Source organism: Schistocerca nitens, chromosome 1 (genome assembly GCF_023898315.1).
Source record: "Schistocerca nitens isolate TAMUIC-IGC-003100 chromosome 1, iqSchNite1.1, whole genome shotgun sequence".
Taxonomy (NCBI): Eukaryota; Metazoa; Arthropoda; class Insecta; order Orthoptera; family Acrididae; genus Schistocerca; species Schistocerca nitens.
The window spans coordinates 632,654,050-632,681,489 of NC_064614.1; the positions used below are offsets into that span (position 1 = coordinate 632,654,050).

The 27,440-nt window shown below is 39.6% G+C and overlaps 1 protein-coding gene and 1 non-coding gene across 2 annotated transcripts in view; both read right to left on the minus strand.

Moving 5' to 3' along the window:
* LOC126257939 (dentin sialophosphoprotein-like) overlaps positions 1 to 27,440 on the minus strand; it is a 113,659-nt gene that overhangs the window by 59,597 nt on the left and 26,622 nt on the right. The window contains exon 4 of the mRNA XM_049955603.1: positions 4,042 to 7,287. Coding sequence (XP_049811560.1) covers positions 4,042 to 7,287 — 3,246 coding nt within the window. The remainder of the gene's footprint in view (positions 1 to 4,041; positions 7,288 to 27,440) is intronic.
* On the minus strand, positions 11,054 to 11,126 carry Trnaa-cgc (transfer RNA alanine (anticodon CGC)). The gene has a single exon. It is a non-coding gene; the product is annotated as a tRNA-Ala (tRNA).

Consider the following 27,440-nt stretch of genomic DNA (forward strand, 5'->3'; position numbering starts at 1 on the left):
CACGTGCCCGTCGACCTGGGACCGGACCGCAGCGACGCACGGATGCACGCCAAGACCGTAGGATCCTACGCAGTGCCGTAGGGGACCGCACCGCCACTTCCCAGCAAATTAGGGACACTGTTGCTCCTGGGGTATCGGCGAGGACCATTCGCAACCGTCTCCATGAAGCTGGGCTACGGTCCCGCACACCGTTAGGCCGTCTTCCGCTCACGCCCCAACATCGTGCAGCCCGCCTCCAGTGGTGTCGCGACAGGTGTGAATGGAGGGACGAATGGAGACGTGTCGTCTTCAGCGATGCGAGTCGCTTCTGCCTTGGTGCCAATGATGGTTGTATGCGTGTTTGGCGCCGTGCAGGTGAGCGCCACAATCAGGACTACATACGACCGAGGCACACAGGGCCAACACCCGGCATCATGGTGTGGGGAGCGATCTCCTACACTGGCCGTACACCACTGGTGATCGTCGAGGGGACACTGAATAGTGCACGGTACATCCAAACCGTCATCGAACCCATCGTTCTACCATTCCTAGACCGGCAAGGGAACTTGCTGTTCCAACAGGACAATGCACGTCCGCATGTATCCCGTGCCACCCAACGTGCTCTAGAAGGTGTAAGTCAACTACCCTGGCCAGCAAGATCTCCGGATCTGTCCCCCATTGAGCATGTTTGGGACTGGATGAAGAGTCGTCTCACGCGGTCTGCACGTCCAGCACGAACGCTGGTCCAACTGAGGCGCCAGGTGGAAATGGCATGGCAAGCCGTTCCACAGGACTACATCCAGCATCTCTACGATCGTCTCCATGGGAGAATAGCAGCCTGCATTGCTGCGAAAGGTGGATATACACTGTACTAGTGCCGACATTGTGCATGCTCTGTTGCCTGTGTCTATGTGCCTGTGGTTCTGTCAGTGTGATCATGTGATGTATCTGACCCCAGGAATGTGTCAATAAAGTTTCCCCTTCCTGGGACAATGAATTCACGGTGTTCTTATTTCAATTTCCAGGAGTGTATCAGCACAGTATCTTCGTCAAAACTAACATGAGGCTGACCGTTGAGCCCCAAAAGGGAATCATCAAATGTGTGATTAAGTGAAGACAATCATATTATTTTCAATCAAATTTGTTACTAAACTGTGCTTGCTTGTAAGTGTTTCACTGTCACTTTCAGATTCTTCAGATTTGAATGAACTATCAATTATATCTCTTGTTGAAGCAAAAGATTGTAATGATACACCTGCTGACATAGATGACTTAAGACTGTTACTTTCAGAATCTCTGGGCGAGTTTCACTTACATTGACAATGAATAATTAGTCCTCACGGTATCTCCATGATCTCTTCCTCAAAAGAACAACAGATAAGAAAAAACATTATGATGCCAGTCCTCATAAACAGTAAGACATAAAGTTAAGTAGAATGCAGCAAAAAGAGATGCAAAGATACAAAATAGCTGCACACAGCTCAGCAGCCATAACCGTTGTACGCTACTGAGACTTGGGGCTGCACACTTAAACTCATCAACAGCATGCAGGGACCTGAATGCTGGTGCAACTATACCCGTTATTAGTGCTTGGGGAAAGGCAGGGATGTCCAAGTTAACTTATCAATAGCGCTCAAGAAACATGCAGAGGCCATGCATAAATTCATCAATAGCACGCTGGAGACTAAAGGAGTGGACAATTTAACTTGTCAACAATATCCAAAATGGACAATAAGAGTTGAAACTAGAAAATTAATAATATGGATTCACAAAAATCACTAAGTTTACACATTTTGTGCCGCAACACTAAAGGTAATTCTGTGCATGAAAATCAGTAAGTTTACAAATTTTGTGTATTTTTATTTACTGGTGTTCTACAGGAGACTTTTTTGAGGTAACTCGTCACTTAGGCACAAAGTATTCATTGCAAATAATATGTAAACAAAATAACATCTAACAGTGCTTGTTCTAAAAATGTCAGAATATACTATTCATTTCTGAACCTTGGAAAAAGCAATGAATTCCACATTAAAGTTTTGATGACCTCATTTATGGTATATATTTAGTAGATAATTTTGTACTATTTTTATTATAAGCAATAAGTACTATTAACTTGCAAATGTCCTAGAAAATGAGTGCAATGATTCTGTGTGCCTACCAACATTCTTGCGAGTTTTATTGTTCTGATACACCCTTCCTCCCATAAATAAACTATGGGCTTGACTGGGCTTTGGAGTAGAAGTGCAAGTTGCCTACCAGTGAACTGTCAGTTGAAAGTGAAAGCCAGGGGAACTGTGCTACCTGCCATTATTTGAGACATTTTGTACATTCTTATGCACATGTTACCATGCACTGTACTGCTGAAACACGGCATGTGAGGAAGGGGTACTATTTTGCAACCCCAAACATACATGACACAGTGTTTGTCGTTCAGGCTGCCTTGAGTTGGTAAGAGCTGAGATTTAATTTAGTGTCAAATGGTGCTTTAAACTATTATATTAAATGTTTGTCAGCTCTGTTACTGAAAAATGCAGTCTTCCAGAATCTGGCTACAAAATAGCATCTTAAACTTGTGGCTTTGAGTGGCCTGCAGGTTAAAGTGGAACTAGTCTGAAAACTGTACATTTTTGTCACTCAGCATGCCAGCGACATTGTTCACATGCCCATTGCAGTCTGGAGCATTTGTGGTCTCTTGACAAAGGTTTTAACATGCCTCATTATTACAGCAGCATGCCTATCAAATGTCATAGTTTGGTAAACCCTTTTCCAGAATGACCACCAGTTTTTGTTGTTTCAAGTCACTTACATGCTGATACTTTGCTATTTGCAACTAAGCATACAGCCATATGCTTCCACATTTAAATTTAGTTTTATGGTACTTCATAGGCTATACTTGGTGTAATATTGTTCTTTCTCAGGAGTGTAGTGCAGGTTATGTGAGATAAGATTGAAAACTGTACATTTTGTCATAAAGAATGCCAGAGATAGCATTCACATGCCCATTGCAGTCTGAAACATTCGTGATTTTGGATAATGGAAGCCTATGCAGCAGCACGCAAATCAGTTTAGTGCACTATAGGCTATGTCTGATTCAACTCAGACCTGTCTCAGCACTCCACCAAAGAGTCAACACTGTGGATGAAGCTGTATAATCCATTACAATCACGTGAACAGGGTAGCAGTCATCCCACATAGTGGTCACATTTCAAGGGCCAATCGTCACTTTGTATGGCCCACTTTCATCCACTAATTTTAACATGCCTCATTATTACAGCAGCGTGTTTACTATGAGTACAATCTAGTAGTATGATAAACCCATTTCCAGAATGACCATCAGTATTCATCATTTAAAATCACTTGCACACTTATATTATGCTATTTGTAACAAGACATACTGCCACTTGGTTTCACATTTACATTTAAATTTATGATTCTTCACGGACTGTATTTGGTGTAAAATTGGTCTTTCCTTTTGTTCAGAAGAGAGTGCAGTTAGGTCTAACTGCATGCTATCTCTCTGAAAATTTAATCACTGGCTTGTGTTACCCCGTTGTATATATCTTGTAAGTCTGAATTCATTTAAACAATTCCTTATGTGTGTTGCATTTTCACAGATGTTGATAGATTGCTGGAGAAGCTGCAGCTTTTGCAAACTGAATTTCCCATAATGAACAAGTTATTTCTGATAAAAACCAAATAATTCCACAGAAAATGAATGTTGCTACTTCCTTCCCGTAAGTTTATACAATTCTTATACACAGTTTTTTTTTTTTTTAATCAAATATGCAGACCATTGTTTTCACTCATTTCAAGTTTTCAAGGCAAACAGTAAACAAAATAAAACATAGTACATTAATTTACCACGATCCATTTGTAAGCATTAAAAAAATTTAGAATTTTAACTCGACACACTGATATGTTGCTACTTTTTGCCACATTTTATTTTAAATCTTTTTTATGTATAAAAAATATAGCAAACTGTGTTTAAAATTGCATTAATAATGGCTTTATAATATCTACACATTATTACAACTCATTCATAGTCAGTGTTATTAGCAATACCTTGAGAGTCATCTGTTGCCTTGTCTTCTTCGGCATTGTTGTCCAGCGTTCTGATGAGTCTTCAGTTGTGCTACTGTCAGCAGCATTATTGTAGCCAGGGATACCACGTTCATAACCCACAGTTGGTTCATGATATTTCCCTCCATCAGATGACTCTGTAAATTCCTCTTCCCCTGATATTACTGACTTTGCGGATTCTAAATCAGATGGCTCTTTGTTTGAATAAGTGTTCATCTCCTCTCTCTTGTTCCCACTGTTTGACACTTTCTCATCTGATTTAGTAATAATATTCCTTTCCACAACCTCTTGATGTCCACTTATGATATCTTTGTGCTGATCATTTCTTGGAGCATCTTTAAATGAATTGCTGCCATTTGTATGAGCTGTTTCATCTTTCACTTCTTCTGATATAGTGTTAAGTAAGTCAATGCATCTCCCATCACCCTGCACATCGTTACTTGCCTTTTTCGCTGCAATCTCTGTTGTACTGGGAGACTGTTCAATGCCTGTCCCACCATCATTCTTATTGTCAGTAGTTTCACTAGGTGCCAGTACTGTTTCCATACCGTTAGGATCTTGACAAAATTCTCCCTTGACTCTTGTGTTTTCTGTTTCCAGATTGTCAGATAAATTTGTTGAGTCTCGCACAGTATTGGGAACAAATTCACTATTGCAAGCATTTTGTTCTTCTAACATTTCTCTCTGCATTTCAGAATTATTGCTAGATCTCTCACATGATTCACTTGCCACTGCATGCAAGTTTTCAGTGTACTGTTCTGACTTTTGCTGTACATGAATATCAGGAAGTTGGTTTTTGTCAAATACCTGACTGGAAGAAATTGCAACCCCATCATCAGCCTTGTCCATTACAGAGTTAGGCTCATCATCAGGCTGTGGACTACAACCTTCATTCCCTTCATCATCAGGTTGTTGGTACGTTTGTTGTTCTAATACAGCATCATTGGTTACGTAATCAAGCTGGTTGCCACTTACATCTTCTTGAACACTGCCAGTCTGCACACCATCACCATAGAAGTACTGGTCCTCACCTGGTTGTTGATTATATGCTCCCTGTTGCTCTAAATTGTTTGTGTAGAACTGAGGGTCATTGCCAGGGACTTCCTGACTATATATAAATTCTCCAGGCTGCAAGTTCTGGGTGTCCACATCTTCTTGTATTTCAAAGTTCTGATCTTGACCACTGTCACCTTGAAATGCCATCTCATTATATGGTTCCCAGTTCTGATCAGGAATAACATTGTTTGGCTGCAACTGCTGTCCAAAATTAGGATCTGATGACTCATAGGTCTCCACATAAAAATTTTCACTTAATCCTCCACCAGGATTATAATTGTCTTGTACATTCTGTACAGTATCATAAATATAATTTTGATCCTGGGTACTGTCAAATATAACTCCAGATACATTCATGTCGCCACCTCCAGTTTGTATTGGTTGAAGCCCACAGTCAAAGTTTGCAGCTGGCACATCATATGTTTCAGCAAGAACTTCTGGATTAGGAGCCTCTTGCAAATATTGTTCACCATCCTGAGCATTTACTATCCCATTATTATAATCACCATACACAGTTTGCCTGATGTCCTCGGTATAAGCTGGAGCAGTTTCATAAACATTCTGTGGCTGCTGAAGATACATCAAATTATCATTTACATTTTGGATATTACTCTCATAAGTTCCCTGATTTGCTTCACTGCCATTTCCTTCAAAATTTGTGTGGTTGTCTCCCCTTGAAAGGTCTCTACTTTGGGACTTGAAGTCAGATGTTACTTGTTCACCTTGTACAGGCAAAGCAGTCCTGTGCACAGCTTTCTCTTCTAAAATTATCTGACGCTCATTGGTCTCTTTATGTCCAGTGTCATTACTCAAACTATACTGCACCTCGTCATCTTCTGTCAGTATGGCACCACTTAACAATTCAGTGTCATTCACAGAAAAGTCATTAGTTTTTTCTGGCATTGACTTAGTTTGTGAATGAGTCTCTTCAGTATTGTTGGTTTCTTCCATTATTATGTCAAGATTTCTCTGTCTTTCTGGAGAACTTGATGATTTTACTGTTTCTCTTTCGGAAGACAGAGCTCTTTCGATTTTTCTACCAATTTCAATAGAAATATCATCAGTAGAATTATCTACAGAGTTTATACCATCCAGTTCATCTTTTTCATTGTGGCTTTCTTGGACATAAGTCTTATGTGGAGAAACAGTTCCAATTTCTTCCTGTTTGTTATAATCTGAAGACAAATCTCCTTTAACATGAGTTTGAATATTCTCCTCAAGAAAATCTTTGGTGTGATCATGGTTCTCAGCATAACTATCTTCTGTCACTGGTGTTTTTACATCCTCCATCTGCATTTTAAGTACATGTAAATTTTGCTGATGTTTCATTAGTTGTTCTGCTTTCCGTGGACCATTTGAAACCTTTCCATCATCTGTAAGAGACATATTGAGAAGATCACGACTGGTATTCTGCTCCCATTCTATGTCTGCTGACATACCAGCAGCCAGATCCTTACTTTCTTTTTTGTACACAGGACTTAAATCCCCCTTCACAGAATTCACTACACTTGCAGATCTTTCCATATTGCCCATAATGTTATTTTCATGTAAGAACTGAAGTCTGTCTCGTGGACCATGAGTTTCTGTCTTGCTATCATTAAAATTTTGCATTCTGTTCTCAAATGTGGAAGGGAACTTCTGAGTGTCAGAACTGAAGTAAATGTCTGAGTTTGAAACAGTTGACTGGCCTGTAAATCCCAAGTATCCATTTATGATATTTGGGCTGTCATGTAATGTGCCTGTATTGTTAAACTCTGTTTTCATTCCTCTGATATAATTGTCAGGACCATGATCATATTCCAATCCTTTTTTTATTGCAGCATTGTCATACACATTTGTTGGAAACTTTGATTTACCTCCAGTGACCTCTCTATCTAGGGTGCGTTTCTGATATCTAGGAAAACCATTAGGGCTCATAGTATCGTCAAAGTTTCTTGGTGAGTACGAAATATCCATTAATCTTGGAGATGATGTTAGATTATCTGAGAAGGAAACAGAATTTCTACGATTGGTTGTGAATGGAGTTGTAAAGCTTTCAGCATATGACGATTCAATGTGCTGATCAAAACAAACTGGGCTATGCCCTGTGTGATTATTTCTAGCAGATGAGATACCTGGACTCTTATTCTTCCATGTTGGATATACACGCTTCAGGTAAGCTTCATAATGTTCCTAAAACATCAACAACAAAAATGCAGAACATTACAAAATCAATCAAAATAAGTGACACAAACTGTCTTGACAAAAACATAATTTCGCAATTTGTGTATTTAGTGAGTAAAATAACCATCACAGATGAAGTCAAGCTAATAAATACACAACACACAAAATGTTAAGCAAAATAATGATAATAGCAACTATTACTATTGCATAATGAGGTTTGAACAAACTATGTGTTTCATATGTCCACAAATAGAATGCTTTGTATCTTACAAGTTTATCTCCTAATCTAGGTGTAGATATCCATTGATTTTTTATTACAAGTAACTTCAATATTTTCTGTTAACAGACTCTTACTGCACTAAAGCTGCACTTGCTAGTAATGCAACCATGGGGATTACCATGCATATTTCGAAAATAATATGTACATCTTCTAATTCCACACCTATATATACTGGTACAAAGTGGACGGAAATGTTACGCAAAAAATTAGTAACAAAAAGGGAGAGTAAAATTTTCTAAGCCTGAACAGCCAGCATTACTCAATCATGTGCAAGTGTCAATAGCTACCAGCCAGAAAGTGTAAACGTTCCAACCCGTTACTCAATCAGGGAGCCAGCAAATCAAAACACTTATGTGCAACTGTGAGCTAGTTCAGCAGAAAATGGTTAGAAGAGTATAAGACTGAACTGCATTCATTACTTTTGTAACATTATGTAAGAGACACTAGGTAGGATGCAACTATACCTAGCAACTAAGCAGTAAAGACACTGTAGCAAATTTGTTAAGCTAATGTAGTGGAACCAAAAAATGCTGACAACTCGAGAGGAGCAGAGCTGATTTGATCATTATGAATGCCATCATAGAGCAGAGCCCCTCTTCGATGACATAAGTATTCCACTCCAACTAGCTTAGAATACTCTATCAATGGGACTGATGGCGATCATGTTATTCACACTTGATACTCTGGTTACAGTATAGTAAAATTTTGTGTGTGAGATTGTTCTAGTGTTGGTCTTACACTTGCTGCATTATGAGGAGTTCAGCAATCCATAGCCATGAATAATGACATCAGCATCCTGTGCTGAAGTCAGCACAACAGCCACCATGGGCCTACCAACATAGCGCCAGTCCAAGGCAGAAGCTGCCCTAAAACTCCAGCATTGCACGAGCCCGATGCAATTCAGCACAACATCACAGCATCCAACATCCTGGTCCAATCACTGAATATTCCAGATATACAAACATAAGGTACTTCATGAACTTCCCTGAAATGACAAGTATGAAATAACAAATAATTGCTGGTGTCCAAGGTTTGAACTGGTGACCCCTAGCCCACCAGACAGTGATGCTAACCACTACACAACACGGTATGCAGTAGAGCTTGCAGCAATATACACTAAAATGCACTTTACAATGCATGGCTGGGAATACATTTTCTTTCCTTATCCATTCAAACATTGAAAGAGATAAAAATGGACACCTTTTGCAAATCTAGGAAGACAGAATCCACCTGTTCACCTACATCTACTGTTTGCAAAGTGATGTTAAGGTATTGATGAACAAGCAGTATGATTAAATCAAGCTGTTTTTCAGGCAAATTGCTTCTCCTGAATCCATGATGAGACTTTGAGATAACTAGTTTTCCTACAGGAATACCACAATGTCTGAGCTTTAGTTCAAAGTCAGCAACATTGGTCTGTAATTTTGTGCATCCATTCTTTTCACATTTTTGTGAACAGGTGTGACCTGCGCTCTTATACAGTCATACAGGATTATTTACGGCACAGACATTTTTGACAAAAATGAGCTAGGAAAGGAGCTGTTTCCACACCATACTCAATATAAAATATAAATGGAATTTCTTCAGGGCCTGGTACCCTGTTCGCTTTAAGCCATCTTCATTGTGTTTCAGTAGCTGGGGAACTAATATTGATGTATCTCATTTGTGAGTGCATGTGATGGTCAAACACTGGTAATTTAATAGTCTCAGGCATGAATACATTTTTAAGTGAGTAATGTAATATATTTTCTTCCTGTCTGTTGTCATCAGTTTCAACAACAGATGGATCCATAATAGATTAAATGGAAGGTTTGGATGCTTTCATTAACTTTATTAGGAATTGTTCGGTTTTTCTGATACATCTCGCATGAGATTCTGACAGTGAAAATTATTATAAGTTTTATGCTTGGACCTTCTTACAGATGCAAGATTTACTATTAAGTCTTTTTTGTAGCAAGACTTTAGTAGTCTCTGTTTTGAAACATTCTCTGGACTATATAGTAAACCAAGCTGGGTCTTTGCCATCTCTTACTACTTTACTTGGAATTTATTTCTACACACCTATGTTTATAGTATCTTTCAACTTTGAACACAATTGTTCTGCATTCACCAGATCTGAACTAAATGTTTTTATTTTACCAGAATGTTTCTCTTTACTGCCAATGATGAATGTGTATTTTTCCCAGTTGATACTGAGCAGGTTCAAGTCATCAACTACTGCTACCTCACACTTGGGGTATTTTCATGCTATTGAGTTTAGGCTATCTTTGTGTGACTAACTTGTCTGAATGTGGTGGTTGGCAGAAACATCAGATTATTAATTCAACAAGATCTTATGGATCGGCCCTCTTTGATTTTAGCCAATCACACCTACTGGACTTAAAAGGTTAGTACTTGGGCACCAGTTTCCTAAAGTACTATGAGGCAGCTAAAACAAAACAAAAATGTATAAAGATTTCTGAGTACTTTACCAATGGAAGGTAATTTGATGAAGTATAAGTTCCCAAGATCACAGGTTCAAGTCTTGCTAAATGCAAATTAGGATTCTTTTTACTTTTATTGTTAAATTCAAATGTTATATAACAAATATTGAATAATAATTTTCTAATAAAAATAACATCTTTTGTTTTTAGTTACTAATTGCATGAAAATACGAGCACTGTCAAACGGAGCGATTTTGGACACAGGAGACTTTGGACAGTGTTGTTTATTTTCACTTCCCTGGCGCATAGCAATGGACTGCTGCTAATTTTCTTCTCCGCCTGGCAATTATTTTAAGCACAAAATTTTATTTCTTGCATTCTGTAACTTTTGTTTTGGGTCCAAGGTTTACCTAGGAAAATATCTAATGAACAGTCTCATTATGAAAGTTCAGGCAGTATCATCAAGTGAGAACTTTCTATTATTGTGAGTGGCAGAGAAGTATTATAACTGCAGTTGTCAAAGTGCCAACGAGATCAGTACCTTATGGCATTGAGAAAATAGCTGTAAGAGTTTGTCAATTTTTTTGTGTACGGTTACAAAATAATTATGGTTTTTACAAAACTGAGTACTGCGTGGGGTGATTTCGGATAATGCCAAGAATGTATAAAAGCAAGAAAGATGCTAAAGTCTGGTATAATTATGGCCCAGAACTTTTGGATAAAGCTGTTCATCATGGCAAATTATCATACAGAAAAGCATGTGATCTGTAGGGTATATCTAGATCAACCCTACAAAATAAAGTGCAGGAAATGCACATAAAATGGGAAGGGGGCAACCAATACTAAATGAAGGAAAAGAAATGTTGAAGCAAGGTACCTTGAGGGCTGCACATTGGGTGGTGGTGGTGGTGGTTAGTGTTTAACGTCCCATCGACAACGAGGTCATTAGAGACGGAGCTCATGCTCGGGTTAGGGAAGGATTGGGAAGGAAATCGGCCGTGCCCTTTCAAAGGAACCATCCCGGCATTTGCCTGAAGCGATTTAGGGAAATCGCGGAAAACCTGAATCAGGATGGCTGGAGACGGGATTGAACCGTCGTCCTCCCGAATGCGAGTCCAGTGTGCTAACCACTGCACCACCTCGCTCGGTGCACATTGGGGATTTCCTTTTACTAAATTGGATATTAGAAATTTGGTGAAAGGCTACCTTGATAAATCTGGCCAAAAAGAGAAGAAATTTTCTAACAATTTACCAGGAGAAGAATGGACACATTTTTTCCTCGCGGCACATTCACCTATGTGAAAATATTAAAAGAGCTTGTACGGGAGTGAACAAAGCAACAGTTAAAATGTATTTCTCCAATGTAAAGCCAATGCTGGAAAATCTCCTGCCTAGCAATATAATCAACTATGACGAAACTAACACATCAGATGATGCAGGCAAGCAGCAGATATACACAAAATGAGCAAGTAAACATGCTGGACAAGTGATGGATTCATTGGAATCTAGTGCTTCACTAGTTATGGCAGCAAGAGCCAATGGTAAACTGCTTCCCCCTGATGTCTTTTATAGATCTCAGTATTTGTGGGACATGTGGCAAGAAAGCAGCCCACAAGGAATCCATTTTAATAGGAATAAGGATGGATGGTTTGATCTACCGATACTTCAAGAGTGGTTCTTTACAACTGCTTTCACCTATTTGCAGAAGCAAAATAGGCCAACAATCGTGACTGGGGACACCTTATTCAGTCACGTGTCTTTACGCATTACCGAAGAGAGTGAGCGGAACAATATTTCATTCATTCTCCTTCCCCCTAACAGCACCCATCTCCTACAGCCGTTGGATGTAACTTCTTCAGACCAATGAAAGCAGTGTGGTGAATCATATTAACTGAATGGAACAAGTATTTTTAATAAACACATCTTGTCAGTAACTCACAGATTGGTTGCAAGCCCAATGTCGATGAAACTGTAACTCTTTGTCAAGCTGTATATTCAAACACAATTCCAGAAATGCACCTTAATACTATCACTGTAGATGAAATTCAAAAAATCCTCATGTCTCTAAAAAGTAATAACTCTGCAGGGGTTGATAATATTTCTAATAATTTACTAAAACATTCTTGTGTGTGGATAAGGGACACTGTCTGTCATATTTTCAATGCTTCCCTTCAGAAAGGTGTTGTTCCCAGTAGACTTAAGGATGCCATTGTGAAGTCGCTGTACAAAAAGGGCGATAAAACTGAATTAACTATTGATCTCTCTCCTTGCTGACAGCCTTCTCTAAAATTCTAGAAAACCTAAAAGATGTAAGAATTACTAATCACCTCATGAAGAAAGAAGTTCTCAGCAAGAGCCAATTTGGCTTTCAAAAGGGCCGTTCAACAGAAGACGCAATCTGTGCACTTGCAAATGAAGTCCTAGAAACCGTTAATGAGAAAATGCTAACATTTGTCTAAAGCGTTTGACTGCATTGATCACCACATTCTCTTGCAAAAAGCAAAATTAGTAGGAACAATTGGTGTTGCAGGCAATTGGCTACAGTCGTATCTCCAAGACAGAAAGCAAAAAGTTGTCTTGAATAGCTCAGATGGAGTATGTGATGTTTCCTCACATTCTGAATGGAGTTCCATTACATGTGGAGTGCCTCAGGACTCAATTCTTGGGCCACTATTATACTTGATTTTTATAAATGATCTACCATCATGTACAAGCCTGTCGTGTAAATTTACATTATTGGCTGATGATACCATAATTTTTATGAGTAGTAGAATAGATAGTAATCTTGAGGAATCCATTAATCACATGACCTCAGATGTGGTTAATTGGTTCAAGGTGAATGGTCTCTCATTAAATTCCAGTAAGACCAGCTTTATTCAGTTCTGTACAAAAACAGAAAAAGAGAGAGAGATATAAGTGTGACGTGTGGTAAGCAGCCAATAGAAAGAATTGAAACAACAAAATTTCTTGGAGTGCACATTGACAAGAAAATGTACTGGTCTTCGCATGTTATAGATCTCCGTAAGAGGCTTAGCTCTGCTACGTATGCTTTAAGGGTTGTCACTACATGTGCTGAACCTAACACTGCAAAAGTGGCATACTATGGCTATCTTCACCCACTCATTGAGTACGGCATAATTTTTTGGGGCAACCAGCCATTAGCAAGGAAAGCGTCCATTGCTCAGAAGCGAGCTTTAAGAGTTAAAAGTAATTGCACTCAAGAGATTCATGTAGAAATAGCTTTCGAAAACTTAAAATATACACAACTACATGTCAATACATTTTTTCTCTCACGTGTTTAGTCTGTAAAAGTATACAGATGAAATGACACACAACATCCACTCATCACGAGGCAGAGAAAATCCCTGACCCATTTCAACCAAACAGTATTTACAATGAGCATAACACACAGAGGAAGAATGACATACACAGTGAGCATAGAAATTTGAGCTGGGCGCAAAAGGGTGTCCACTATACTGGGACAAAACTCTTCAATGCTCTTCCTCCTGAAATAAAGACAGAGATTCATAACAAGAGTAAGTTTAAGAAAGCACTAAAGATATTTCTGCTGAAAAAAGCTTTTTACAGTCTAGATGAATTTTTAAATAAATAAATTATAAAATTTTAATATTATATAATATAAATTTACGTAATTCCACTAAGAATGTTATTTAACTTGAGTTCCATATCCATTTGTGCTCTGTATCTGTTATTCTGTGGCGCTTTAATGATTCTAAGAAAATATGTATAGGCTTTTTTCTGTATTGCTGCTCAAAGAATTTACTTATAAATTTTTATATAATTATGTACTCAAATGCCTGTGTATTCTATAAGATTATCATATTGCATTCGTAAAAAACTGACTCGTTCCACGTCCTTGTGAACCCAACACAGTTGGACCTATGGAATACGAAATAAAATAAAATAAAATCAGACCAATCAGGACCATTTCCAAGGATGGTTTTCAATCCCTTCAGAAGCAGACACCGACTAACATTTTGGCAAACTCTGCTGAAAACATGAAGTGTGGATTTCACACCACAGGCCTAATCCCATTTGATCTACATAATGTCTTATGGAAATAGCCTGATGATAAAGAGGGCTGGCAAAGCAATGCTGAGGCATGGACTTCCTGCAGCCACCTACCTTGATAAATTTCGCTGAAAACAGAAGAAATTTTCTAACAGTTTACCAGAAGAAGAATGCACCATAGGAAAACTGATTTTGATCTTTTAGTAGAATTTCTTTGTTTTCTTTCTATTTTTGATATTTTGATTCAGAACTTTAAAAATTTGTAGTTTAATTTGTTACAAAATAAGAAGTGACCTTTAATACATAGAATTCTTTACCTCAATCCTTATCACTTATATGTAATGAAGGACAACCTTAAAATGTGTTAAAAGTTACTAAAATCGAATAGGAAGAATGTAGGATTTAACAAAAGTCCAACATTTACTTTCTAACTTTGTACAGATATTTAAGAAACACTTTATTTATCTGTCTCAGACAAATATATGTACACACAGACTTTCTGTTTTTAAGATCTTTTATTCGTTATACAAATACCCCACCACCTCTGTAGCAAACAATGCAATCCAGCATCACCTATGCAAGTTATGGTTAAAATAACTTCAAAATTGTCTGAAATCACACTGTTTGATGGTATCCATAAGATATTAAAATTTGGTACAAAAAATGAAATGTCAAACAGAAATTAAAATAACTTTATAATAGAGATTATGAATAGCTACAAACATGATATTAAACAACAGTATTATTGACGTAGATATTATTTTCATTTAACAACAACACATTTTCCCTTTTGTTTTAAAAATTTTTAATTTATTATCAATATTCACATTTTAGGTGATCAGTAATTCAAAATAAAAATGCCATTATTTTTATTCAAAAAACCATTTTTTAAATGCCAGTCAACATATACTGAATTTGTTATAAGTTGTCTGACTGGTTTGATATGGCTCGCCACAACTTCCTATCTTACACCAACCTCTTCATCTCGGAGTAGCACTTGCACACAACATCCTCAATCATTTGTTGGTACCATGAAAGTTACTTCCTGATATGTTACACATGTCCCATCAGGCTGTCCCTTCTTCATGTCACTGGAACACGTCAATCACACAGGGAATCATCTCATTTGTTATCTTATCAGTCAATCTAATTTTCAACATCTTTCTATAGCACCGTATCAGTCCACCTAATTTTCAACATCTTTCTATAGCACCAAATCTCAAATGCTCTGAATATCTTCTTTTTGATTTTCCCAAAGTCCCTGATTCTTTTCAAATACAATGCTGTGCTCCAAACGTACACTTTCAAAAATTTCTTCCTCAAATTAAGGCTGATTTATCAGTAACATTTTTGGCCAGAAATGCTCTCTCTGCATGTGCTACTCTGCTTTTTATGTTGTCCTTGCTTCATCTGTCATAAATTATTTTGCTTCCAAGGTAGCAGAATTCCTTCATTTCATCTACTTCTTGGACACCAATTTTGATGTTAAGTATTTTGCTAATCTCATTTCTGCTACTCCTCATTACTTTCATCTTTCTTCAGTTTACCCTTATTCAGTACTCTGCAGTTATTATGGTGTTCATTCCACTCAACAAGTTCTATAATTCTTCTTCACATTCACCACCCTTTTTAATCTGAGCACTTTGTTATTAGTCTTCCATTTTCAGATTTTTGAAGACCTAACACCACTTTAAAGCATCAAAAACTTTTTCTAGATCAACAAATCCTATGTATGTGTCTTGACTCTTCTTAAGTCTTGCTTCCATTATTGAGTGCAGTGCCAGAACTGCCTCACTGGTGCCTTTACCCTTCATAATGTCAAACTGATTATCATGTAGCAGATCTAATTTATCATGTAACAGATCTAATTTCATATGCTTCAGTGGACAGAGTCAGTTGACGTAAAAGTTTTCTGAGTATTGTATCACGAGAGAGAGAGAGAGAGAGAGAGAGAGAGAGAGAGAGAGACATATACTGGAAAAACCAACATTTTGGCCACAGTTCCTCCTCCTAGGTCTACTGATCAGTAGACCATCTTCCACAACATGCTGGCCTCAGAATGACAATCTTCCATCTAATATTGTTCTGGGCGAGGGATCTGTATGTGTGAATGGCAAGGAATCTGGTCCACAGTTCGGCCGTGTGTTTGTTGGCTGCATGAAACATGGGAGAATTGTCTGTATATGTATTCTGTATCTGCACCCTCCTTCCATGAACTGCTCAAATGCCTATAGAAATTTGTCTGTTGTTGTAGCCAAGCACACTCTAGGTGGACATGCAGGTAATAATACAAATAAAGAGAGTGCTGTACCATTTGTTGACAGTGTATCCATTCATGGTGAATAATGGGCCTGTGAAATCTATCCCTGTTACTATGAAAGGTTTCCGTGGTCATAAATGATCTGCAGTGAATGAGGGTTTTATTTGTTGGCAAGCTGTATTTTTGCAAGCTTACGTGGTAGGCATATACACTGCCTGACAAAAAATGAAGCACCTAGGAGAGAAAGTGGGAATGAAATGAAACATTACAAGTTGACAGGGTATGTGATGCTATACAATTATGACAAAATCGAGACAAATTTATGAAGAACCAGCAGTATGAGCACACTTATCAGTATGACACTGCACTGCTCTGGCTTACATGCATGCACTAATTCTGTTGGAAAGGTGTTATAAAGCCATTACATCTTCTCTTGAGGCAAGCTGACCCACAACTGTTGTAACTGGTCCTTGATACCCTCGATACTAATTGGAAAAGGGGTTCGATATCCATGCTAGTCCCACACATTGTATCAGGGACAGTTAACGAGGATCTTGCTGGCCACAGGAGTGCCTCAAATCACAAAAAATTTATAGACAGAGTGAGCATTGTCCTGTTGAAAAATGATACCACAATACCATCAATGAAAGGTAATATGTATAGGATGTCTCTGACATACTATTATTCGATCAAAGTTCTCTCAATCACTACCAGCCATGACTTGATGTCAATGACGGTTCTTCACACCATGGTGCACTGTTGTATTTCTCCACAGTATTGGGAAAATGGAACCTCTCCCCAGTCAATGCACTACTTGCCAACAATGGTCATTCGGGGTAGGGGAGAATTGCAATTCATAATGCTGTTCACTAGCAGTCCATGCTTCTCTATCACGGCACCACTCCAAAGATGGCTGTTTATGTTGTTGTGTTAACAGCAGCGAGTACAAAGGACAGTAATTCCCTAGTTCAGCTGCTGCAAGTCTATGACAAATGGTGCAGGATGACACAGAATATTCATGGAGTCTATTTCTTGTTCCCAGATTGCAGGCGCAGATGTAAAGCCATTACTATGTGCTTGTTGCACAATATGGTGGTCCTCTCATGTGGTGGTCGGACGCAGCTGACTGGAACCTTGACAATGAGTATGCCTGCTTTCATATTCCCGTGCAATCCAACATTGTGCCACTACAAATCTGGATACATACCCAACAAGGCCCGATAACAACACTAAACATGAACATCACTTATGTATTATGGTGACTGTTCTCCCAGTCAAATAGATTCCTAACTCTAATTATTTAATTACCTGTCAATGTTCTGTACTTGTATGAAGTTACATTGACATCCAAGCATGTCTTTTGGGTATTTGAATTTTTTTTTTTTTTTTGGTCACACACCGCATATAGCTGTAAAGCTGCCTGGGAAGTAATTAAAAGTGAAACAAATAGACCAACAACTCAACTAGCTATACCCATAGCCCCAGATATCTTAAACTCACACTTTGTTAACTTCAGTTTACAACAAGATTTGTCTCCCCCCCCCCCCCCCCCCCCCAATACCATGCTCTTTTAGGTTCAAATAAGAATGTAGTTCATAAATTCTGCTGAGCAACAGTAACTGAAAATGATGTTAGCAAAGCAATAGGCAAACTAAGTAGTTCCAGAGCAGAGGACGTCTATGGTCTGTCAAACTTTGTCATAAAGAAGATATCAAGTGATCTTCTGTCCCCTCTCACCACTCTCATTAACCGTATATTACAGCAAGGGATTTTCCCTGACTGTTTGAAAATAGCAGTGACTATTCCCATATTTAAGAAAGGAGATAAATCAAATCCAAGTAACTATCACTCTATCTCATTAATCCCAATAATATCTAAAATAATCGAAGACTGTGTTCACCAACAAATGAATCACTATTTTGGGGGGAAATAACTTGTTAAGTAACTCACAGTATGAATTCAGGTCTAAACTATCCACAGTTAAGGTGGTTAGTGATATATATGATGGCTTTGAAAATAATTTAATCTGTTGTGCTACTCTCCTAGACCTGAGTAAAGCATTTGACACTGTATCTCATAGTACTTTGATCATGAAATTAAGACACTACGGCATGGAAGAGGACACCCTGAAATTATTAGAATCCTACTTAAGCAACAGAGTACAATTTGTTAGTGTAAATGGGCAGCTGTCAAACCCACAAACAATAAAAAGATGTGTGCCACAGGGCTCCACACTTGGGCCCTTCCTGTTTGTAGTGTATGTTAATGATATGCCACAGTATTTACCCTGTAAAACAGTCCTCTATGCGGACAATACAACTTTTATCAATTCAGGACAGACTCTTGAATCCGTACGAGAAAAAAAATAATATATTTGAAAAATCGGTTCATTGGTTTAGTGCGAACTCCCTATACATAAATGAAACAAAAACTGAGGAAATATTCTTTAATTTGAAGGTATCAAACAAAGGAAATAAGTCTGTTAAACTGTTAAGAATGATGACTGACCAGAAACTTAGCTGGAATAAACATATCACATACGTTTGTTCTAAACTTGCAAGTGCTATGTTCCTACTATATAAGTTTAGAAACAATGTCAGCCAAAACTTACTGCTGCATTCATATTTTGCTTGTATCCACCCCCATCTTTCACATAGCATTCTGCTCTGGGGAAATTCTCCCAACTCAGTATCAATTTTCAGATGGCAAAAAAAAGCTCTTCGAGGTATAGTGGGTTTATCTCCTAGGGATATGCAGGGAACATTTCAAAAAATGCAACATGATGACAGTTCCTTGTTTGTACATCTATTATTGCTTATTACATGTAAAAGAAAACATAGCTCAATATCCCCTTAGGTCATCTGTCCACACCCATAATACAAGACAAAACCACACGATTGATCTGCCATACTCTAGATTGTCCAGTATACATAATAGTTATAAATATGTAGGCCTCGAACTGTTTAATATGCTCCCTAAAATTGTACAAACAGTATCTAAAAATAAATTTAAGACAACATTGGGTCAATGGATCAAAGGTAAAGCATTTTACTCAGTTGATGAATATAAAGATTGTAATATGGCAGATTTGCTGTTTTAACATAGAGAAAGGTACCTCTGCCTGTAGTAGGACCTAAATTTGGAAAAACAATACCTGACATATAGCCATAATCGACCTATTTCGAGTGCTCTATATTTGTATCAATATATTAGGATAATGACATAGTGTTATCAACATGTATATGATAATGACATAATGTCATCAACATGAATACTCCCCGCTTAATATAAATTTGTATAATGTTTCCTTTTTGTTTTAAAATTAACAATATATAAAATTGCAAATGTGTGCTATTGTACTACACTAACATTCATTTGGTTTATATATACATTGTTGTGAGAATATAACCATCTTTATACTGTAATTGAACTTATTGATGAAGCCCATTGTATAAGAAAGTACTGAACGGCTAATAAAGATTCTTATTCTTATAGAACTTTCTCGACTGTTTGATGAGCACGCACTGCTCAAATTTCCTCTCTCCATCCAGACATGATGATGTGAACATCTAAGTGGTGAAGACGAGTGCATTATTGGAATGTGTACAAGTAGTGTTTGCCATCAAGCAATTTTGGGTGATGTATGTGTCTAAAAGTTCAGTGAACTACTGACGTCCTGCAATTTTGAAAAAACTGTCCTGATAAATGGACTGATTTTTGAACTGGTTTGAACTTTGGCCTCCTTGTGTGTAATATATTCCAATGAAAACTTTTACTGTTGAATCTGACAGATGCACATAAAACAAGAATGTTGCAGTTCGGTTTCTGTTACGTCACTGCTGATGACATTTTTGCATCTCTAATTTTCCATAAAATATAGAATCCGTCCTGTAATGAGTAGTATTTTCCAATAAGAGCTGTACTTTGTTAAGTCAAGAGTGGGTTCCTTGGTTCTTACAGCAAGCATCTGGTGATGTGTGTTCTGAATCTCTGGAAGTGTCAAGAATGGTACTGACTTATAAGACCAAACATGAGGAGGACCCATGCACTGCCAAGCCCCTTGTCACCATAAGGAAGATTAACCAGGTCCTTTATGGACAGGTCCAGCAGCAGTAGAAGTGCAGGGTTGTTTTGACTAGGACCGTAGAACATTGAGACACAGATAAGCTGTCTGTGACTTCGGTCAGTTAGTTTCTGGCAAAGGCTTTCCAGTGGTTTGGCTCACATTATATAAAACCCAAAGCAATGATTTGCAGCTGGGCAGAAATAACACAACAATCTTTTACTTACAACTTACAACAGTTCTAGGCCTAGTGGAGTTACCCTTTTGACTGGAGCAAGACCCAGTTTGCTGCATACTGGACAGTATCACAGGTTTCTGATTGAAAATACATGGCAACGCTACACCCTATCTGAAGTGTCAAAGAAGACCCGCAGACAGTAATTGTCAGATCACAGATTGGTGACTCCTATCATTGAGGGGTGTGTATCTCATGCAGAACTTTAAAATGAGGACACGAGAATGGCAAGCAATACATGATGTCTAAAGTCAATGTCTCGTGCTGTGCAATGTGTGAGATCCATGTTCCTTGAAACAGCAATCTGAACTGGACAGTAACAGGAGAATACAGTCCAAGAGGATAATACTGTCATGAAGTGATCTGAAGGACATGATGTTTTGTTGTTGATTGTATTGGGAAATCTTTTAAGACATTGTCAGTGGGAGTGTAAAGTGTACCACAATCAGTCTGCCGATGTATTCTGAGGACATGCATTTCTATCATAAGTGATAAATCTCGACTTTGTCACAGATGACACAACAATAAAGAATTTTTAGTCCAATTTCCACAAAGGTAATTTTATGATGTTCATCAAGTCAGTTAGCTGGGCATCATTAGCAGAAGCTGTGAAATCATCCATATAGTCTGTCACATGAGTGGCTATTTCCAATATAGAGCATGCACCTACAGATCACAGATTTGCATGTATAAAACCTATTAAGAACAGCTGATACTCCATTGAATGCTACACTGAATTAAGCCCCAAGTCCAAAGAATGTACACACAACAGCACAATACAAAGTTAAAGCACAGATGTTATTGCACACTCCAACACATGTTCTCTCCAAGGCAACTGTTTCCAAAGCATACCATTGGTCAAGGAATATGTTACATCCACAGATTAACACACATTTGGGAACAAAAAATTTTTATTAGGTGGAGTAAGGCCACTGCTTAATTTTACAAAAAGATAAACTTCCTTTGAAAACAAAAAGCTTCTTCTCCTACCAAAGTTTTATAACAAGTCAAAGAATTATGCCACCTTATTGAATTGAAATATTAGCAACTGAACTGAATTTATGTTCCTTTGTTGGGTTTTCTCTCAACGCTTTCCGGTGGATGCCGAGGAAGTAGATGGACGCAGAGTCCGGGGTCGTTGGCTGGCATAGCTAAGATGTGGCACCTGGACGTTCCGGCTGCGTCAAAGTCTCTTCCAGGTGGCAGTCCACGGTGGGTCGAAAGACGCCTGCTTTCCTTTCTTCCAGCTATTTAACACGGCAGCTTCAGCCTTCCTCCGCTGATTCTGGTGTGATGATTGGCGGCCATTGGCGATCCCTGATTGGTGGATGGTGATATCATAGTGTGACCATCCGCACCGGAAAAAGGCTCGTGCGTGTGCGTAGTTCACGGCTGATTGAATGTTTGGCGGGAACGCCTCTAGCGCTGGCTGGCAGAATGCGCCGGTACTAAGTTGCAGGAGTCGCTTAACTCTGCTGCGGTTGCTGACCGTTGCGTTTGCGTGGCTGTGCGCACTACAGCAGAATCTACAGCTTATCTCACCGTCCTCTCGCTCCAGACCACAATGCCACAAATACACCGCTTACGAGTGAGGCTAGCTTTCTTCAACACTTCCACCAGCATCCACAAAAAAACTGAGAATGGTCTCAGAATGCAGGTGATAGATGTCACCAGTACTGAAATGAGTGGCCATTTGCAGCTAACTGCAGACATTCAACACCGAGGTTATCAGTAAACTTACACATATTAAAATAAATGAATATGGAGAAAGTGACTAAAACTGTTGTCATACAGCGAGGAGGAAACATATAAAATGACTGTCACCTACCCACCCTGACATCAATTGCAAAGACCTACACAATCATCTATATCACATGCCTTAAGGTAATGGAGAAAGTGCGAAAGGTACTATACCCGGGATTTTTTTAAAAAAAAACATAAGGGCTAAAAGAAAGGCAAGGGAAATGTGACTGGGTGACCACTTACAAAAAATTGTGTGAGCCAGTCATCCTGTTAACACATTATGAACATTGTACTAAAATTATTGGATTCAAGTTGGACAGACAACACAAACTTCAAACTCTCAGCACGTTAATTTGAACATTACTTAAAATAGAGGAAATATCTATTGGCATATTTGCTGCTGCCCTCCAGTCACAAAATAAAACACAGTCTAATAAAATGTGGTGTACAGAGATCTTTATGCCACAAGCACCACACATTGGAGGGTCCTCTCACTGGAGCAGGAAGCCACTTGTCATGGGGCTGTGGTCTACATAAGACAAGTAAGGAGGAACTCATCCCATTGACGTGGCTGGAGAGAGATATACCACAGCTACATTGTGGGCTTTACAAGACAGAGCTTATTGTCAGTCACTACCAGCCACTCGTCCTCCCATCTCCCTTCAAGGTTCCGGCTTTCAGGTGTAGTACAACCCAACAGTCTGGAGACAACAATGTGGCCCAGGGACCTCATCGAGTCTTCAAAATGTAGAATTGTGTCACTCATACGCAAGTCAGGTAAATTCCTCTAACCACTGTAATCTTCAACTGATGAGTCACTGTTGCAACTCTGGGTGACGAACACAAATAAGAAGCACTATGGACGACTCCTTACCGTAGATGCAATACTACTTATGGCAAAGAGAGTAACACTTAAAACACTGCCCTGAGGAACACCATTCTCCTGCTCAAATTGATCCAACAGCACATCATCAAATCAGGACCTACAAAACTGTTTAGACAGAAAGGACCAAATGAAGATGGGGAGGTGGTCACGAAAGCCTTATTGATGGAGTTGCACGAGAATACTGTGTTTCAAGTATTGTGTATGGCTTACTGATAACAAATAATATGGCAAGACAGTGATGTTTACATAGGAAAGTCTGATGAACAGCAACATCTAGTAGGGTCGGGCTGTTGACAGTGGACCAAAATCTCCAGAATAAACATTACAAGCAAGTAATGAGTTGCCTGATCTCTAACAACCAGACTAGATGATAGTTAACCATTTGCTCCACACAATATCCTACATAGCTCATTAAGGTAATGCTCCGAGAACTACTGGAACAAGTGTGGTCCTTTCTTGGTTTGAGGAGAGGTATCAGAATTACCACTCTCCATTAGTTGTGAAAGTTGTCTGCTTGCCATATAAAATTAAAATATTCAAGGAGGATTTCCTCTGACACTGCTGGCTAAGCTTGCAGCATCAGATTTGGTCATGACTGGGTGCAGGATCATGAGTCTTGGACAGTGCCAATTCTGGCTCCCTCATGGAGTATGGGCAGTTGTACGACTCAGAATTGTGGAATCTGAAATCCAACTTGCCCCTCTCTGCAGTTGCATGGTAACAGCGAAATGCCAGATACTGGTTAGCACCAGATGCCTATCCCAGATTGCTGAGCAGCACTCACTGGTTCATCAAGGAACAGGTTGCCTCCTAAGATGACCTGAGGACTTTGGGATCGATAAGCAAGCGGAACGATGGATCATTCATGTGCTGTGACTCACGCATTCTTGGATGCTGTTGCGTTGTTCAAACACAGCCAGCTGGCTGAATAGCATCCAATTAGTCCTGCTGACCATCCATTTTGGTGGCTTTTCTACAAGTAGTCATCCATTCAGTAGGTGGATTCACAGTGGGAAATGTACACTGGAATAAAGATATTCAGTGACGTCCCACTGAACAGAGTCCAAAAGGGCTGGAGAGCAAATTAAAGAGAGGTCCATGGCTTAGAGTGACCCAGTAGCAACAAAGAAACAAGTGGGAGTGCCTATGTTGAGAATGAACAGCTCGTGAGACATCATGAGGCTCTCTGAAACCCAACCCCAAGGGCAAGTAGAGGTTGAACTCCACAATTTATAACGGAAATTGAACTCTCCCAGAAGGAGAAATGGGGAGTTGTTCTATAAGATCCTTTGGAGCCTCAGAGTCAGTCGCGATGTGTGGAGGTAAATATAGCAAACAAACCATGATCTACTGACATACATGAACTGCAACTGCAACCACTTGCAGTTCAGTAGCTAGGGGGAGAACAGAGGAGTGGTGTGCATTACTTACAAACAAAGCGACCCCTCCTTGCCCCTTTCCTCAGTCAGGTCATCCTTGCGATAGAGTGTATAACCCCATAGGACAAGAACATGACAATCAGATGTTTTAAAAAGCATTTCCTGTAAACACGAGCACAAGAAGCAGTCCTGTGCTAGCAGTTTGAGTTCCTCCACATGTGTCCTGAACCATTAATGTATCATTGTAGGATGGGAGCAATATAACACGGAGGTGGCACTTTCATCCTGACTTTCTGCTGGAGAGGACAGCCCACAATGGGTGGAGCTCAGTCTTGGTGTGAGACGATTGCCCCAGTCTGACATCAAGGTTCATCGCCTCTAAAGAAGAATCAAGAGAGACATCAGGAAGGATGACATTGACAATGTCGGACTATTTACATCATGACTCCATCAGTGGTGGACGCTTTGCCTATGATGAACAAGCGACTCCTTCATGAGCGGCCTTATCACATTTGCAAGTGGCTTCTCCCTTATACCCAAGAGTAGTATGCCCAAAGTGCTGGCATTTGAAATAGAGCATTGGGTTGGGGACATAATGCCACATGCTTAGTCGGAGGAAACCTGAATTAATGTGCACAGGATGTTTCGTGTTATTAAATGGCAGGATAAAGGAGTTGCATTTTACAAGAGCCCCACCCACCCTCTGCATGATGTTTAGCATGTTGACTATATCATCTGGAGCCCACTCATCTTTCAATTCCTCCTTGGGAATGTCCACCATGTCCCTTCATGGCAGAACACCTTTGCAGTAATTCAAGGTGCTGTGCAGTTCAGTTTCGATGGCATATTCCCCAAGGTACTGAGCTATCTGCAGCTTCTTAACTTGTTTGGAACTAGATGTTTCTGCCGTGTCCCATTATGCAATCGCTTAACTTATTTTAAAGTGTCAGCAATGTCCGCTAAGCCTTTTTGAATATAGAGAGGCAAAACTTTCTTGAAGCTGACCTCTTTCCTTTTCACCATTAAAAATACATTCTGATGACCAGCAAGGATTCCATTATTAGACCCAAAACTTTTTGAATTAACTAAGAAATCAGGAGAACAGACTACATGAGCCTCTTGTTTGATTGGGTGTTGGTACCTGGCAGTGCCCATCCTTTCCACTGAGAGGAGGAGAACAGAATTTCGAGGGTTACATCCCAGTCCCACAAGCAGGGAGGGAAATAAAGGCCCAGCTGTACGCGCGCGCGAGTATACACCTGTCCTTTTTTCCCCCTATGGTAAGTCTTTCCGCTCCCGGGATTGGAATGACTCCTTACCCTCTCCCTTAAAACCCACATCCTTTCGTCTTTCCCTCTCCTTCCCTCTTTCCTGATGAGGCAACAGTTTGTTGCGAAAGCTTGAATTTTGTGTGTATGTTCGTGTTTGTTTGTGTCTCTGTCGACCTGCCAGCACTTTCATTTGGTAAGTCACATCATCTTTGTTTTTAGATATATTTTTCCTATGTGGAATGTTTCCCTCTATTATAACCTATATATATATATATATATATATATATATATATATATATATATATATATATATATATATATATATATATATATGTTAACCTTTCCTCCAAACCTCTCTCCCAATCCGAAACCTCTGTCCTATCCAAAGGCCTCACCTTCAGCCCCACTCCCAGCTTTAACCAAACAGCCCTCGTCAAAGATTTACTGTCCTACACCCGTACTCTCTGCTGGAAATATCACTTTGCCACGAAGAAAAATGATCCTAATCCTACTCCTAATGATCCAACTCCCCAAGACACTATCCAAATTGAACCCTGCCTGGAACAGTTCCGTCCTCCGTCACAGCGGGACCTACCTCCTCTTCCTCAAAATCACCCTCTCCTAACCTTCCAGGAATTTCTGACTTCCAGCCTTGCCTCTCAATCCTTCTTAAACAACTTAATCCTACTCCCAACATCACCACTGCTGAAGCCCAGGCTATCCGTGATCTGAAGGCTGACCAATCCATCGTCATTCTTCCGGCTGACAAGGGTTCCACGACTGTGGTACTTGATCGTCGGGAGTATGTGGCTGAGGGACTGCGTCAGCTTTCAGACAACACTACTTACAAAGTTTGCCAAGGTAATCCCATTCCTGATGTCCAGGCGGAGCTTCAAGGAATCCTCAGAACCTTAGGCCCCCTACAAAACCTTTCACCTGACTCCATCAACCTCCTGACCCCACCAACACCCCGCACCCCTACCTTCTACCTAAAATTCACAAACCCAATCATCCCGGCCGTCCCATTGTAGCTGGTTACCAAGCCCCCACAGAACGCATCTCTGCCTACGTAGATCAACACCTTCAACCCATCACATGCAGTCTCCCATCCTTCATCAAAGACACCAACCACTTTCTCGAACGCCTGGAATCCCTACCCAGTCTGTTACCCCCGGAAACTATCCTTGTAACCATTGATGCCACTTCCTTATACACAAATATTCCGCATGTCCAGGGCCTCGCTGCGATGGAGCACTTCCTTTCACGCCGATCACCTGCCACCCTACCTAAAACCTCTTTCCTCATCACCTTAGCAAGCTTCATCCTGACCCACAACTTCTTCACTTTTGAAGGCCAGACATACCAACAATTAAAGGGAACAGCCATGGGTACCAGGATGGCCCCCTCGTACGCCAACCTATTCATGGGTCGCTTAGAGGAAGCCTTCTTGGTTACCCAGGCCTGCCAACCCAAAGTTTGGTACAGATTTATTGATGACATTTTCATGATCTGGACTCACAGTGAAGAAGATCTCCAGAATTTCCTCTCCAACCTCAACTCCTTTGGTTCCATCAGATTCACCTGGTCCTA